General features: G+C 40.7%; 1 protein-coding gene and 1 long non-coding RNA gene across 5 annotated transcripts in view; one reads left to right on the forward strand and one right to left on the reverse strand.

The window, feature by feature from the left end:
• Window positions 1–18,495, reverse strand: part of PCGF5 (polycomb group ring finger 5) — a 65,885-nt gene that overhangs the window by 29,178 nt on the left and 18,212 nt on the right. For 3 of the 4 annotated variants that reach the window (XM_032115602.1, XM_032115605.1, XM_032115603.1), the window contains one exon: window positions 4,787–5,096. In XM_032115602.1, the coding sequence (XP_031971493.1) occupies window positions 4,787–4,898 (112 nt within the window). In that variant the 5' untranslated portion in view covers window positions 4,899–5,096. Of the gene's footprint in view, window positions 1–4,786; window positions 5,097–5,545; window positions 5,670–18,495 lie in introns of those variants that run through there. The other variant, XM_032115604.1, reaches the window with a different exon arrangement.
• LOC116447028 lies at window positions 5,809–16,809 on the forward strand. The gene is made up of 2 exons (XR_004241471.1): window positions 5,809–6,130; window positions 11,556–16,809. It is a non-coding gene; the product is annotated as an uncharacterized LOC116447028 (long non-coding RNA).

An 18,495-nucleotide genomic window follows, 5' to 3' on the forward strand; every position in this document is an offset into this window, starting at 1 on the left:
AGGGAAACAACTCGGGAATAGCTTATATAGAAAGGTTTGAAATCCTCAGTATCTTTTTGCCTTGGTCTTCACAGGTAGAGCTTAATCCCAGATGTCCCTGCATACCAGCATGATTTGGGAAGGAGAGGGATGATCAACGGCCAAAGAGTAGCAGGTTAGAGCTTACTGAGAAAGACTGGATGTATTTAAATCTACAGGCCAGGTAGGATGCACTAAGATGAAAGCTTATCACCATAATCATGGTGATTATGAGAGGTACCTGATGACTGGAAAAGGGTAGTGTGTTACGCCCACCTTTAATAAAAAGGGGAAGGATGACCCAGGGAAGTACAGCTGAACAGCCTCCTCCAGCTCATGGGGAAGAGGGCAGATTACCTCATGTCCCTTGGAGTCAATTTCCAACTATGTGAGGGACAAAAATGTAATCAGGAAGTGGCAATAGCACTTGGCCAAAAGTAGATCATGCTTTAGGCTGGCAGGTGATGTAATAACAGCTTGTACCATTTGAACAGCAGCTACCAGAGTGACGGAGCCCGTCTTCTTGGGAGTGGCAGATTGTACCATGAGGAGCAATAGTCACATGTTGACATTTGGCAGGACATTCAGAAAAACTAGATAAAGACTGTAGCACTGGAAATGGTTATTGAGAGAGGCTGTGGAGACTCCACGCTTGGAAATTCAAGTGTCAACTACACAGAAACATGGCTTGACCTGGTAGAGCGTTGGCAATTAACCTGCCTCCTGCATGAAGTTGGCCTAGACAACCTCCAGATGTCCCTTTCAACCAACATTTTTACAATTGTGTAAACAGCCTGTTATTTTCTAAGATACTAAAGAATGTTCTCGAGGAAAGTTTATTTTTCAAGTTTTGTAAGTGCACACTCCACTAAACAACGGAGTGACTCAGGAGACAGACGATGGGACATGCCCTTTAGCTCACATCCAGCCTGCTTCCATCAGTAGTTCTTAAACTTCCTTGACAACTGTGTAACAGACTGGAATAAAAGGTCTCAGTCCATAAGACAAAACCATTCTGTTGGAAGTAGCAAAAAAGAAATGAAGTACTGAATTTGCAGACTAAGTAATTTTGCAGTAACATAACCATTTCCTTCCCAACAGAGATAGGAGAATTTGCACTTCTGCTACCCGAGTTGCACTTAGGTTTCCCCATGAATAGTGGGGTTATCTGTCCAACATTTTCAAAAGCCCCATCAGAAACATCTCTTATTGAAAAGGCACTAATTTCTCAGAGCAAGACTTTACTTAATATTTTCAGCAGTACAGAATAGGTGAATTAGCTGCTAATTCCCTGCTTTGGTTACCTTTGGTTACCTTTTGGTTCCCCTATAGTCACTGGAGAACATCTATGTCAATACATGCTTTTCATCTTGTCCAGAGTAATACATTGTACTCCCAGTATCTAATGAATTTATGCTGCTTCTTCAACCACTAATATCTGCAGATTTAGATCACTTGTACAACACTGTTTTCAATTAAGGCAATTAGCAAGTACAAGACAAATACCAAAGGACAGTTAAAATCATTGTATTCTGTGGTATTTGGACAATACTGAAGAATCATGCCTGTATGGTACCATACCTGCACTTGAAAAAAAAATTACAACTTAAAAAGATTAAATATTTTCTACAAGTATAAGATAATTTATCAGAGTACCTTCCTGAATTCTGCCATCACCTTTTCTTCTGAGACATAAGATTTGCATTTTCAAAACTTTTTTCAAGTTTTTATTTTCCTTTCCATTATTGTAAGCTTTGTATTTTGGCAACTATAACTAGACTTTGCTTTAAAGAAACACCACCTTCTTTCCTGCATTTCTACATAACAACTCAAACATGTGGTAGTTCTTCTGCGAGGAGACCTGTGTAAGTACATGGCAGCTCAGTAAAATTCACCTGCTCTAACCTGGGAACTAGGCAGTAACAGAGCTGGCTCAGTGAAGAGCTCACAAACTACAAAAGAACAAAAGAAGCAGATGCTGCTGAGAAGAGAATGCTCCTTCTACCATTATTCTTTTGTAACAGGAGCGAAAGTAAATAAATAAATTACACAAACAAAAAGATACCATAATAAAAGCATTTTTTTCTTAAATCTGAACTGATTTCTGATGTAACTATTTTCCCCTCACCCCAATCTTTTAAAAGTTACTAATGTTCATTAAACTTCAACCATAAAAAATTAGCTTATACTGGAATTTTTCCAGTTTCTTAAAAGGGAAAGAGAATTTAATAATATATTTACCTCTCTCTAATAAATTTACCTCTGTTAAGTACCTCAGTCTTTCCTGATCCTTTGTCACTATTTTCCCTCTGTATCCAATAAAGGATGAAGATCCTCCTTAGCACTCCTTTTCTTGATAATGTAATTATAGAAACATTTTAAAATGTCTATTATGGCAGTAGCCAGATTAAGTTCTGGTTGGGCTTTGGCCCTTCTAGTTTTCTCTCTTCATAACTTCACAATATCCTTGCAGTCCTTCTGGGTTGACTGCCCCTTCTTTCAAATTCATAAACTCTACTTTTCTTACTAAGTTCCAGACAAGGCTGTCTGGACAGACAGGCTGGTCACCTTCCCTGCCAGCTCATCTTTCTGTCCATGGGGACAATCTGCTCCTGTGCCTTTAGGATTTCCTTCTTAAAGCACATACAGCCTTCCTGGACTCTTCTGCCCTTCAGGACTGCCTCCCAAGGGACTCCGTCAACCTAGCTCCAAAATCTGCCCTCCAGAATTCCAGGGAAGTGGTTCTGCTAAATGCCCTCCTTACTTATCCAAGAATTGAAAACTGTATTTTTGTTACTGCTGTGCCCAAAGACATCCTCCAACTGTCACATCACCCACCAGTCCTTCTCTGTTCACAAACAGCAGGTCCAGCACGGCCTCACTCAACAGCTACGTCACGAAGTTATCTTCCACCCACTCCAGGAACCTCCTAGACTGTCTTCTCTCTGCTATTTCCAGCAGGGATCTGGTAAATTGAAGTCTCCCTCCAAAACAAGTGCTAGTGATTGTGAGACTTCCCTCAGCTGCTTATCGAATGCTTCATCTGCCTCTTCATTCTGGTTATGTGATCTGTAACGGACTCCCACCATGGTACCTGCCTTGTTGGCCATTCCCCCCAATTCTTACCCATAAACACTCAACTCTATCATCACCTTCACTAAATTCTAGACACACACCTGGTGCTACCCCACCAGTTCTCCTTCCTTGCCTATCCCTTCTGAAGAGTTTTACAGCCATCCACTGCAGCCCTCCAGTTGTGTGAGTTATCCCACCATGTTTCTGTGATGGCCACTGTGTCATAGTTTTCCTGCTGCACAGTGGCTTCCACTATTTTAATTCTCTCTGTACTTCATACAGTAGGGATGGAACATCAAATTGTAAAAATTAACAGTGAAGATAACAACTGCAAGAACAGCACTGCACAGAAATGACTGGAAATGCCAAGACAAGACTTCTAATTGATATTTATTGAAGGTTTAAAATGGGAAATCTACCAGAAGACATACAGTTCCCCTTACTCTTCTTTTAGAGGACTTCAAATACTATTTGAAAAGATGCCAAATTCTCAAGAAGGTCCAGTGAAACTACTGCCTATTCAGGAATAAATGTAAAAAAAGTCAAGCATGTAAATAAGCCTCTGAAAGTAAGATGACAGAGTTTGACAGGACCATTCATACATTTAATATAATTCATACATGCCAATGTTTCAGATGTAGTAGGACCAGAAGACAACTTAAACAACTTTTCATGAGATGGTTTCACTGAAAGAGATCTACTCCCTACGTAAATATTTTGCCACCTTTCATGTATTTCTCTGCGTTGTGCCATGGAACTCATTAGAGAGATGTGTGCCAGTACTCATCAAACTAGTGTACCCATCATACACACTGCCAACAGATACGTTAGCTTAAGTTTCAGAAGCATGGCTGTATTATCAAATAAGCACACCTGACCCAATGATCTCACCTGCGATCAGACAGGCCACAGTGATACAAGGTTGGTGTTAGAGCCAGCACAATCACCACTAGGCTTAGGGGAAACAAAAGGGTCTCTGTACTCTGCAAGGTGTTCAGCAGAGCTGGCATACCCTCACAGAATGGGTCAGGTTGGAAGAGACCACAGTTGGTCTTCTGGTCCAACCTCTCTGCTCAAGCAGGGCCATCCCAGAGCACATGGCACAGAATTACATCCGGACTGTTCTTGAGTATCTCCAGTGAGGCAGACTCCACACCCTCTCTGGGCAATCTGTTCCAGTGCATGGTCACCCATACAGAAAAGAAGTTCCTCCTCATGTTCAGGTGGAACTTCCTGTGCATCAGTTTCTGCCCATTACCTCTTGCTCTATTGGCTGGCACCACTGAGCAGAGCCTGGCTCCATTCTCTTGACACCCACCCTTTAGATATTTACACACCTTAATGAGGTCCCCTCTCAGCTACCTCTTCCTGAGCCTGAACAGGCCCAGCTCCCTCAGCCTTTCCTTGTAAGAGAGGTTCTCCAGATCCTTAATCAACTTAGTACTCTCTGCTGGACCTGCTCCAGGAGCTCTGTACCTCTCTTGTACTGTGGAGCACAGAACTGCATACAGTTCAAGATGACCCAGACTGCAGACCAGTGTTTAGGAAACTCCAGAAGAGACTGGATTAATTCAGAGTATATAATTTAAAAATTCAGTAAACAAAAACAAGCACAGTGGTCATATTAAACACATTAACAATTCAAGAAAATATAACTTATGAAGGAGGAACTATTTTGAAAAGTACTACTTACAGGTATGGAGGCACTCTGTTACTGTAGTTGGCTTGATGAGATAGCCTTTACAGATATAGCAGGTGATATGAGGATTGAAATCTTTCACCAAATGCTTCCTCTGAGTAGCCATTCGTGGGGCAGGAAATGCTGGCAGAGTGCTTGGGGACAGAGAAGCAAGTCTGAGAGGGGTCGATGTCCACAGTTCACAAGAGCTGTGGCGCTACTCTGTGCAACTGGACTTCTCCAGGCATTTGATCTTAATTCCGCAGGTCTCACGGAGACATGGCTCATAACTCCTGCTCCTGTGCCGGGCGAGTCATTTTCCTACCTGTAACACACGTGGAAAAAGAAAGCTGTGTGAACCTGGCCGGACAGCGGCGATGCCCGGGAGGACCAGCGTCGCCATGAACTTGGCAGCAGCACGGAGCTGTAATTTACATAACAGCAGCCGCCGTGCGCCGGCAGCCGAGGTCCGAGGCCGCGCCTCCGCCCCGCCGGGCTCCGGCCGCCGGCGGGACGGACTCGGGGCCGCGGTGACAGGTGCAGGGGCCGCGGCCGCCCCGCCGGCACAGCCCGCCCGGTACAGCCCGCCCCGCCGCGCCGGGCCCGCAGGCCGCGCCGGGCCCCGCGGGGAGCAGCCCCCCCGCCGCCCGGCCCCGCGGGACCCGCGGCCGGAGAGGGCGGCGGCCGCCCGCCCCTGCCCCCGCTCGCCCGGCTCCCGTCCCTCCCCTCCCGCACCTGCGGCGCCTCCCGCCCCCGCCGCGGCCCCGGCCGTACCTGGCACAGCCCCGCGGCCTCGGGCGGGCGCCCGGCGAAAGAGAAAGGGAAACGCCGTGCGCCTCCCCCGCTCGGAGCGCTCCCTCCTCCCCGCCGGGCTGCCGCGGCCGGTCCCGGGGCGGGCGGGACGGGCGCGCAGGCGCTGCTCCCGGCCGAGCCCCGCTGCGCCACAGCCCGCAGCGCCGCTCGGGGCGGCGGCGGCCGGAGCCCTGCGCTGCCCCGCACCGCGGGCTGCCCGCGCACGGCGGCCGGACGGGAGCGGGGCGGCGGCGCTGCCGGCCCCAGGTAAGAGCAGGAGCGGCGCCCGGCCCGCGCCCTCGGCCCGGCATACATCCTTGGAGCACCGGCGCCGTTTCTGAAAAATAACTTCAGCTTCTGCCCGTGGAAGGGTGAAAGTTAAACCCATTTCTCCAGCCCGCAAACACTAAACACTGCAGTAAGTTAGCCCAAATCCCATGAAAATACGTGAGATTTCCTCGAACCGGGACCAACTAGCCAGCGGCTTAGCACGAGTGAAAGCTGTCTCCGTGGCTCAGTGCATCTGCTTTTTGCCCCCCTAGTCACAGAAATCCATCATATTACCAGGTAATTATCCATAAAACTAATGCTCCCTTTATTTCCCAATTGTATTATTTACAGAAAATTTCTTTTATACCGCTTTGAACAGTAATGACAGAAACATAAGGAGACGTTTCCTGTATCAGCTGCAATGCCACCACATTACCTGCGACTGTTTTAGGTCTTTGCTTTTCTGTTCCGCATTTCGAAATAAATGCTCATTTTGCACTGGCCCTCCAGTGCACTTTCCCTTTCATCCTTGTGTAAGTGCTGCAACAGCAGAAGGCTTTAATAACTTTGGCCTGTTTCTGCCATCCACTCCTACTGCTGTAATATTTACCAGGCAATAGATCTCCATTTACAGCAATTCAATTGCTAGTCTGAGTCAGGTGCATCAAAAACAGCTACAATTAAAGTTACAGTGAAATGATGAATGCATGATAAACCAGACACAGAGCAATTCAACAGAATGTGAATGATTTTTCCTGATAAAATGTTAATCTTCTATGAGGTTATTTCTCCACAACATGAACAGAAGTTTATATAGCTAAAAATCTTTTGAAGCAGCATAGAATCATAGAGTATCCCAAGTTGGAAGGAACCCGCATGGATCATCAAAGTCCAACTCCTGGCCCTGTACAGGAACATCCCAAGAATCATACCACATTCCTGAAAGCATTGTCTAACTGCTTCTTCAACTCTGTCAGGCTTGGTGCTGAGACTACTTCCCTGGGGACCCTGTTGCAGTGCCCAACCACTCTCTTGGTGAAGAATCTTTTCCTAATATCCAGCCTAAATTTCCCCCGACTCAGCTTCAGGCCATTCCCTCGTGTCCTGTCACTGGTCCCCAGAGAGAAGAGATCAGTGTCTGGCCCCCTACTTCCCCTCAGGAGGAAGCTGCAGACTACTGAGCTGCCTGCTGCTTGTAAGGCTTCCCCTCTAGGCCCCACACTATCTTCATAGCCCTCCTTTGGACACTCGCTAACAGCTTTAGATCTTTCTCATGTTGAGGTGGCCAGAACTTTCCCAAGCACTCGAGGTGAGGCTGCACCAGTGCAGAGCAGAGCAGGACAGCCACCTCTGCTGATGGGCAGGTGATGCTGTGCCTGATGCACCCCAGGATTCAGTATAGTTTAACAGAGTTGTGTTTTGATGATTTTGGCTTTCTACTGTTAACCGTTGTTTGCATTTTTATACCATAAAGCACACTCAGACAAGTCACAGGCTAAAGAACGCTAAACAGAGAAAGAGACAACAAAAACTATACATATCTCATGGGAATATTTTCTTTAGTCCCCTTCACTCAGTTTAGTAGAAATCGACGTATTTCATAATGTGCGTAAGAGTGGCGCTGCTCCAATGTAGTTTGATACAGCATTACTAAACTTATATACATGCATTTAAAACAAGCAACTGCTGATGCTCTCCTGGCTCTTTCCAAATCACTGCATCTGGTAAGGCTTGTTTTAATACTAAACTGTATTCTAAGTGAGATTTCAAAGCATAGTTTATCAAGTGTCCCATTTGAAATAAAAGAACCCAACATTTTCTAAACGAATTAATCAGCTAGGCTCATATTTACACAGTAATGGACACATGATATTCTATTCAATCACATTTAAAAACTCAGTTATGTCCTTTATTATACTGTGTAGCCCATGCAGTAATGCTCACACAGCAGTTGGGATACTTGCAAACATACACAGCTGGTATTGATTCCCATAAGTCATACTGAAGTCCCTCTTTTAAGGACAACCAGTCCCATGCCAGGTAAGTGATAGTGTACATGACAAATTCTTGCCTCATCTCTCCACAGTGCAGGAACTCAGCCCTGCTGGTACCAACTTGTATTTATGAGATGCTGACTGAAGGTGATGAAAGCTGAGGCTTTCAGCACCTTTCCAGACCACAACATAAAGAGCAAATGAGAAGCAGCACAGAAGAAGCTCACATTTCATTATCAGAGGAAAGTAGATTCTTAAATACTTATGCTTTATATCATCAGGAAACAAATTATGTTAATAAGTGCTTATGAATTAATTATAATTTCAAAGATAGCTAACTCCCAGCATTGCATACAACAGGTTTATTTAAAAATACAGGTCCATATAAGTGATGTGAGCATTTTGATCTACTTATAGTAGTTCAAAGATAACAAGAATAGTGCTTGAATCAAACAAGGCAGTCATTTCATACTATGAAAGAAACAGAATTAAGAAATGAACGGAGCTCATCAGAATAAATATATGTCGTGTGTTAGTGACAGGAAACATGGTATGACAGAGAGGGTGATTATAGCCCTCAAATGAGTGATGAAAATACAGATGCTCTCATTTTTCTGTGTTTCTTAAACTTTTGACTTTTACTCAGCAGTCCTCAGTGTCCTCTAACACAGTGCTTACTTTTTTTAAAAGCCAAGTCCTTTTTTCACATATATAAGCTTTCCTAACACATAGAAAATAAAGGCTACTTTCTAAGCATGATCAACCTTGAGGAGTAGTTTCTTGAAATCCCTAAAGAACTACTGGATGTGAAACAGAGTAATTACTTACTTTAATATGAATAAAATATATCTTTTTAAAGGAACAGCTAGGACACACAAGAACTTGTGAACTCCAAGCATTTCATTCAAGCAGTTCTAATATTTTTTGAAATATACCAATGTTTGATGTCAGCTCCCAAGTAAATTTCAGAGATGAAATAAACATCGGTCAATAAAGCCAAATTCTCAGCAACATTTTAAATGAGTGAATAATTCTAACTTTGCAAGAAGATCCACATTGGTACAATGTTACCTCCCTATTGAGATACTCTGGAGTCTGTTTCTAGCCAAATCTCCAACTACCCTCCAGTCATCCTAAGAGTTACTTGTATTTTGTAAATGGAAGAATTACTGATGCACATCTGAACTAGGAAACTACCAAAACAAAAAATCCCTACTTTTCTTAATAGAAATTCTGTAGCAATCTGGATGACATTTAGAGAGAACCACAGTATTCACCTTCACTGAATACTGATTCTCCAGACATCTGATAGACGTGCCATTCTACAGCTTTTAAAAACTTGAAAACTTCACAGAATTCCTTAGGTTGGAAGACACCTCTTGAGATCATCTAATCCAACCTGTCTGCTCAAGCAGGGTCAGCTAAAGCAGATTGTCCAGGACTGTATCCAGCTGGGTTTTGATTATCTCCACAGATGGGGCTGTACACTCTCTGGGGAATCTGTTCCAGTTTTTGATCACCTTCGTAGTAAAAAAAAAGTTTTCTTGTTATCAGATAGAATTTCATGTGTTTCAATTTGTACCCATTACTTTTTTTCCTGTCAGTGGGCACTACAGAGAACAGTTTGACTTCTATATCTTCATTCCTTCCCATCAAGGAATTATATATGCTGAAAAGATCCCCTTGAGACTTTTTTTTCCCAGCTGAGCAGTCCCCAAACTCCCAACCTCTCCTTACATAAACAATGCTCCAATCCCTTAAACATCTTTGGGGCCCTGAGACTTGCTTCATGTCCGTCTTGTTCTGGGAACTGGAGAGAGCACTCCATATGTCACCTCATCAGTGCTGCACAGAGAGGAAGATCAACCTCCCTCAAACTGCAGGCAAATTACTTCAAATTTACTCAGGTAGGAAGAAGAGATCACATATAACCACTCTGGGATATCTTATTTCCAGTGTTAAATTCCCAATCAAGTAGAAAATTATCTAGAATAGAACACTAATTGGGTTGGCAGGACCTTGGACATCATCTTTGCTCAAAGCAGATCTAATGGTAGTTAATTCAGATTGCTCAGGGCTTCATCCAAAGAAAGTCTGAGTATATCTAAGGATGGCAATTATACAACCTCTCCAGGCAACCTGTCTCAACCCCTGACTATCCTCATTGTGCATTAATTTATTTGGGTCCAGTTGGAATTTTCCTTGCTCCATCGTGTATACTTTCTCATATATATGAATAATTAACTAGCAGCAAGTAAACTTAGCTCTTACTGCCATTACCAAAGTCTTTGCCATAATCTTGGGATCATGTGACATCTTTGCTTTTTAGGCAAAGAGTAGTAACACTGTTTATCATATAAAAAATAGTATTATGCTCAGTGTGAAGACTGCCTTTGATTTGATGGGAAACAATAGGAATTAGGCTATTCTTATCCCCATCACTCACTAGTGAAAATGATCAGCAATGAGGTTTTTGCATTTCTACCATGAGGGTTTTTCTTCATCCCTACTGGTCTCTCTATAAGAAGCCATATATTAGCACATAATAGCACTTCTGGGATATATAGAGGATTTCTTAATGCTTACTCTTCTTTTATAGCCTAAAGTAAAGTAGCAAAGCAGGTTGCAAAAGGCCAACATCTGTATTATTAGGCCATTGACAAATACGTAAACAAGAAAAATGCATTCAAGAAACACTTCAAGGGAAAGGTAAAATTGTGTCACACAGTGTTCCAATTGTGTTCAACTAAATTCCAGGAACTTCTAAAAAGTAAGAGAAATTGTAAAGTAAGTTCCTACAGACTTTACAATAATTGGCTGCTAGTAAAGAAGAGAGAATCAAATAACTGACTCTGGCAAGGGAAAGATGAGCAGATCTGTATTGTTAAACATTTCCTTAGCACAGTAGAATACTGGTCAGCCATAGCACACACTGTCTCTTCCCAGCTAGGGAAAGAGAAAACAAGAAACAAGGTCATAGCAGTGGGAGAGGGAGACTGCCAGTGCAAGGAAAAGAAATCATAACTCTGAAACAAAATTGAGTAGAAATTGTCACAAGCATGAAGGAGACAATTTAACTTTAGTCACTTGTATGCAGAGGTTGAAGGGAAAAAATATCTGGTTTGGAACATATTATCAACTGACCATTAAACATACTGAGTGAAGATCTTGGGACCAGTTTGACATACCTCCCTGGAAACAACAAATTTAAGAACTGTGGTTATAATCTTCAGAGGTATTGCAAATTTAAAACCACCAATCTATCTCAGCAGAATCCAAACTTTTCAGGTAAAAGCAGCAGTAGATTTAAGAATTAAGTGTGATGGGCGTATTTTTAAAAGGTGTTTTCCTTCTGTTTCCTTGATTATTTTGTCACTGTTTTGGATTTTTGTTTTGAAGAATAGTTTTAACAGGCATGATTACATGTATCAGACACAAACATATCCAGAAACTTCCAGGAGGAAGTGAGACAAACTTACAAAATTTTAGTGACCAAATTGTCTATTCAGTTAACCCAGTGTCCAATGTGTGAACTGTGATCAGCTGTTGCTTTCTGGTTTGTTTGGGGTTTTTAAAGCATGGTACAGGTATAGACGGCCATGTAGCCAAGATGCTTCTTCATGTGAGAATGACCTAACTGACATTATTTTGGCTTTAAAGGCAAAGATTCTTTGTTATTGTATAAAACCTTGTATTGTTCCACAACAGTTGTTTGGTTTTTTTCATAGGTAATCAATTTTTGGTGAAGTGCGGTTTGCCTTTGAAGCATCAGAGACTGCTCACAGGGAGCGATGCAACGGCAGGAGGTTTACAAGATATAAAACCAAGATGCTTCTGTGCCTCCATTTGCCTGTGTGCTTGGTTAAAAACCAATGATCCGTGGTGGAGTTAGGATCTCTGGGCAACTAAAACACTGGTGGTATCCTCAACCTCTCCTGGTTTTATCTCATGGCATGCTAACTTCCATGCACTTTGGTCTGCTGTGCTGCATCTCCTTCACCTTTTTATAGGGTATTGAAAAAAAAGTTTTGTGGTTCTTGGTATGTTCTGTAGGCTGCAATGGAGCAGGCATTATTTCAGAGTTGCCTGTAATTGTGGAGAACCACAGGGCATGACCAAAGCAGTCTTTTACAGTCCTATGCTTTATATAAATTTCTAACAATTCTGTATAAGTACAGAAGCTAGCAAGTCTGTGTAAGTAGAGCAAGTAATGGTGGTGTGCTTTGGTAACATCTTAAAGATGCATAATTTGAAACAATTGCCTTGGTTCTTAATCAGTTGTTCTCCCTGAACCACGAACATCTCACATCATCAGAATTACGTTTTTGGTCTCCGGCCATTTACTTCACTTCTACTGGAGAGCTTTTTAGACTGTCTCTGAATTAATGGAAATCACACCTGTGTTGCCATTTCTATTATTGTATAATCTCCAATACTTCTTAACTATTTTACCTATTGCCATCTGATTATATGCTTCTGCCAGTTCAGTTTCCTTTTACTCTGCTCTCTACATTAGTATCACCTGCTTATTCTGAGGCTTCTCCAGAGAAGATCTGCTCTGGAATTAATGCTACTTCAAGTCTCCCTGCTACTCCACAATGGAAAAAAATAAAACAATTGGTGACACTCAGATGATCAGTGATTATCAGAAAAATTCCAGTGCTGTACTCATGCACAGGCCAGCCTTAAACAGCTGTTGTCTGCATGGGCAAGACTGTGTCTCCTCCACAGACTTCCAGGATCTGTAAGTCATAGAGAAAACACTTTGCCAATTCGATGTATCTATCCTTCCAGGGGAAAAGTATTTCCATAACAGTATGAACATAGGTTTCCAGTTTGCTAATCAAGTCACAATGTAGTCTATGCATTTTCACAAAACAACCAATGGCTACTTGCTATAATTCTATTACTTTTAAAAAAATCCTTGTTTCTGTCAGTAATGTATGTCCTCTTCCATTCTATACTGCATTTTATACCTATAATATATAAAAATACCTATTATATATAATAGATATTTTTCCCACTCTTTTTTTCCCCTTAAATTATCAAAGCCACTTACATCAACATATACACCTCAGCTAAACAATTACCTGAAGTCTTCAAATAGTTTTACAGAGTGTCATCTCTCAATTTCCATGAAATTAAAAGACAAATGAACACAATGAAAACAAACTGTAAGAAGCCTCCAATGATTCCGACCACAATTGTTACTAACAGATTTTGTTTCTTACAGTTGAAAACTGGCAGGAATGCAAATCAAATTGTATCACATATGTCAAACAGCTTCACAATTATGCAATCAACTTGCACTGCAAATTAAAAACAAGACTTGCTACTAGATCTTAAGTCAAAACAAATTCAAAATGTCAATAAGCTCAGCAAAAGTATTCCTCAACAAATCTACTCATGTCTGTTATGATGGCAGAACCAGAAAACAAAGAGGCTTGAAAGGAAGTAGAAAAGTAGAGACCAAATTGCTTCATCTTTTACAAGAGAAATTACTGACATTCACAATGTCTTAGGGAGTTAACTACTCTACTTCAATCAATTTTCAACAGGAGTTCTGTTTCCATCTCTCTCAAGAATAAAACCTTCAACTTAATAACACACTGTTGGATGGACTCCATTTCATTTGAACTGCATGGGACTCATTCATGGGAAATGTCACTTTGTCAGCCCATTAAAACAGTCAGCTTCATTGGAGAAAACCTAACACAGATACTTGTGAATTTGAATCTAACTTGTAAAATAGGGAATGTTTGTTCTGGATAAACTAAGAGAAAATAGGGCGCAGACTGAGATACCAAGCTTCACATCCTTCTATGATCTTTTTTGACAGCAATTTAGCATATATATGTATACATAGAGTCAAGGTCTGTGCAGCAACATTTTCCATGTGATCCTGTCCATCCAATCATATGACTATAGTCACTGTGGAATTTGGCCTACTGAGTTAGATTTAAAAATTTCCATAAGAAAAAGCAAAAATAAAAGTTCTTCACGTATTTTAGATGTTTGTAACAGTTCACATTAACAAATGAGAGTCACTCCATATAACATTTCACTGAAAGCATTATCTTGAAATCTAATAATTTTTATCCACTATACTAATGGAAAAAACTAAGCAAAACTGATATATTTAGGTGATTCTTCATGTGAATAATGTGCTAGTTTTGAGGAGAGACAAACTCAGGATTCTAGCCAGAACCTATTCTCAAGTGAGCAATCAGCCCATAACTTGGCATCATCTGCCAGTTCTGCAGTGTCATTAGCTTAGGAAGTTGACTGCTGGTTTGCCCAACCTCAGTTCCATGACTGCACAAAACCAAAAAAGTTTGCATAAATGGTGTCAGCATCTGACATTATCATCACTGAGTTTTCTAAAGAAAAGATGTATAAAACAATTCTCAAGTTTGTTTATGCAAAATAAGTTTGATTTTTTTTTTTTTTTGCAGTTACAAAATCCTGGCCTTCAGACTCTGCCTGCATGTAAACAGCATATTCTTGGTTTATGTGCATTTAATTAGATTGAGCACAAAATCAACCAAAAACTGTGAGACCATGTTTACGATCCCTGCATCTTGAACTTCCTCCTGTAGTACTTAGAAGTCTGGGTTCAGTGCAGTGCTAATGAGATCATGTGGCTTTTAGCTGAGTATGATGTGGCAGTTTGGACTCCCTGTTTTTAGGGCTCTCAACAGAGCAGGGCTGAGTCCCTCTCAGAATACAAAGAATATACACAATCCTGCTTTTAGAAAATTGTACTGTCTGCTGAAGCTCATTTTCACATTTCTAACTTGTCCAGTCTCATAAACTAGACATGACTGTAGACTACTTTGCTAGAAAATTCTGTAGGAAGAAAATGTTGGTGAGAAATGTAGCTAATACTTCAGGAGATTACATGCTTTTGAGTCTAAAATGAATTCTTAGGCATACCAGTACAGGCAAAGCCCTTCTAGAGATCAAGATGTTTGAATAAAACAAAAAAAGTATCTGCTTTGGTCCTTAAATATATAATGGCACTTAATGAGAACATTTGAAAAACGTACAAATTGGATCATTGTATTAAGAATCTTGCTTTATATACAGAAAAACAGATCTTTATTTCCTCCTCAAAAAGAATCACAATCTTGCTAAACTCACTACATTCCCCTGCAAGGATATCTATACTTAAGTGGCAGGTTAACTATATTTATATTACATCTTTAGGCCTGGATTGTATAAACATCTTCACTATCTTGCTTCACTATGCATGCCCAGAGTCCATGCAAGCCTACAGTCCTCATTAAAATGCGTGATTAACAGCTTTCATCAAGCTTAGTGTGGAAGTCCATGCAGCAATGTACAGATATTATGTAACAGTCACCTCCTTACATCTTAAAAAGGTGTATAAAATTAGCAGAGAGCATACATCATTCTTTATTATTGTTTCATACCTCGCTGCTATTTCTAATCTGTATTGCAAGAGTTCCAAATTCTATAGTGACTGTCAAACACTAAGAGATTCTATGAGATTTATCACAGATATAATAGCTCAGCTTCAGGTTGCCAGCTGCCTTTTCTTTTCACTGTACCAACACACTTGAAAAAGCACAAACTTACCCTAAACATTTTTACTTGCAGAATTTTTCACATTTTGTAACGAACTGAGCTCCTGTAAATGTTAAATACATTTCAAGAATGGTTTTCTAAAGCAAATTATAAACTATGCTAAAGATATCCAATTTCTGACCTTTCTACATTACTACAATCTGCATGCATTTTACTGAGTTTTTTTAGATGTGACTATTTTCTTCAGTGCTGTAGTAACTTTAGGTTCTAGAGGCGTAAAGCTAGAAGGTTTCACCTATCAATTTATATGGCAAATCTCACTCCATTCCTTAATCTAATCTCCTTGGGAAGCTTTTAAGAATAAAAGCCATAATACTCTTAAAATTATTTCCCTTTATTGCAAATGCATAGATGGGAATATGAAACTTTGACAAGGTATTTGGCTTATGAGAACTTATTGATACAAGTAACACATAGTCTGCTCCTATCATAATCATGCTGTCTATTTAATAATTCACATTTAAATACAAGACCTCAGTTGCCACAGCTCAGTAGGAATAAAATTAAGGCGATTTACATTTTTCCTGCTGAGAAATCTGGAATTCTGTCTAGTGTTTTATCCCGTGTCTTTTAAACTTGTCAGAAACACTGGTACCAACATAACCCTCTATCAGTCAGGAACTAAAATATGTATTTGGGGGCTATGTCTTCCATTATGCATCAACTTACCTAAATCATGACAGAAACCATTGTTACAAAATATATCTAAAAGAGATACTTTCAAACACAGACTGGCAATTTACAGTTTCAGCTGATATCTTTAAAATCTATTGTACAATTTTCTTCCTTTCATCTGTTTTTCTTCACATTTGTACCAGTGAAGCAATACCTTTCCCTTACCTTTTTCTTTATATACCAGTGAATAGTACAAAAAACTCAAGAACAGTTGAAAACTGTCAAGATGAGGTACTGAAACTGCTTTCTTATAATCCTGTTTTTTATTAGTGTCCCTCAGTCAATAAGGACAAGCTAATGAATTTCAGTAGAGAGACTCAATAATACTCCTGAAAACTAGTGCTTTTGGTACAAATAATGTGGTGCTAACAAAACCACATATCAAAGATAACCATGAAGAAGAGAAATGGAAAGTATACTGTTTCATTGTAGATAGATTAAATCCAGTCACTTTTTTGAAGAAGGAAATAGCAGCTCCATAGTTTGTCTGGATTCTAGGAACACCTGTCCAAATCTTTGCATACAATTTTTACTCAGTATAAAAGTCAATTTCACTCATTTGTTAGAGCAAACATCCTTGCTATGAACATGACCTTTCAATGGTGTCATTGTCCAGATCACTGCCACTGATGTAAACAGGAGCCAATTTAAATGGCACTTAATGGCCAAAGAACAATAAACTTGTGGCCACTTACAAGAATACTGTAATTTATTTAGCACAGACAAAAGGTAATGGAGATTCCTACTTCTTCAATGAGTGTATTTTTTCAAAACCGCAGAACACAGAAACATTAGGCAGAGAAGATGCAAATATTTACTATAAAAAGTGAAAGGTACATGCTACTCTTGGCACGTAATTTTCTCCCCTCTGTTCACGTTTTTATCATACAAAGTGCTTGAACAGCCACTAAGGTGATTAAGGGATTGGAGCTTCTGTCATATGAGAAGAGGCTGAGAGAGCTGAGGTTGTTTAGCCTTGCTCAGAGCAGGTTCTAGGCAATGTGTATAAACACCTGATGGGGGAAATAAGTAAGACAGAGCAAGAGACTTCTCAGTATTGTCCATTGACAGGACAAGAGGCAATGGACACAAACTGAAACATAGGAAATCCCATTTAAATATTAAGAAAAAAAAAATCTATTGTGAAGGTGAACAAATGCAGAATCTATCTACACAAGGACAGATGGAGAGAGAGAGCTGGGAGTGTTTAGCCTGCAGGAAAGAAGGGCCAGGGGAGACCTTACTGTCTGTAAATTCTTGATGGAAGAAGGAGTAAAAAAGACTGAGAAAGAATCTTCTAAGTGGTGCCCAGTGAAAGGACAAGAGGCAATGGACATGTATTGAAACACGGGAAATTCCACTTAAACATCAGAAATAGGCGATTTTTACCGTGAGGTTGTTGGAACACTGGATTGTTTGCCCAGTGGAGCCTCCATCATTGAAGACTTTCAAAACCAAACTGGATAAGGTCACGAGTAATCTCCTCTGTTTATCCTGCTTTAAGTAGGGGAGGTGGAAGAGATGAGCTCCAGAGATCCTTTCCAACCTCAGTGATTCTGGGATTCTGTGAAATACTAACTAGAATTACTCAATTAATGCTCACTTCATGCAGTTTTAGGCTACCTGCAAACAGAAAGTGTATAAAATGTTAGTTACCCCAGCTGAGTCTGACCTGTATCAGAGGTGAATACCACGGTGAGTGCTGGGGTCTGGTCTCACACCATGACATTGGTCTCTCCTGAGTGTGCAGCATGGTTACTAGGGATACACCCAAGCCTGCACTGGCTCTGTCACCTCCTAGTCTACATTACCCTGTGGGATCCACTATGCTGAGCATCATAATGTCAACTAAACAAAAGCCACTGGCTTTTCCTAAAAATCAGTACAGATCAGTATCATATTGCACAGCAGCTTTGTGTCCATTCCCATTTGCTCCATGACACATCTAAAAATTTAAATTATGAAAAAACTACTATTTAGCAATTTAAGGACAAAGCTACCCTTATAGTAAGCTTCCTGGAATAGTGCATAATAGCAAAATACACAGTCCTGTTAAACTGGGTTATGGCTGCTTTGCATGTCCCAACTTCCCTCATTTTTCCCTTCATTCAAGTTTTTCTATTTCTCATCTCCCTTCTGCATTCTCCTCCTTCTTTGGGTAGCTACATTTTGCAGAGGCACCGAATTTTAACTCAAAATCTGATGAACAAATTCCGCTTCCAGAAAAATAATTGTGTTTTTAAAACAGTATGGCTTTGGGGTAGAGATGTTACTCCATGTTATTTATGTAACAGGAGTCTAAATCCTTCTGAAGAGGAAAATTCAACAATCTCAAATTGCAGATGTCCTTTCACAATACAGAACTCTACTCGATCAACAAAG

This window comes from Corvus moneduloides, chromosome 8, assembly GCF_009650955.1.
Source record: "Corvus moneduloides isolate bCorMon1 chromosome 8, bCorMon1.pri, whole genome shotgun sequence".
Taxonomy (NCBI): Eukaryota; Metazoa; Chordata; class Aves; order Passeriformes; family Corvidae; genus Corvus; species Corvus moneduloides.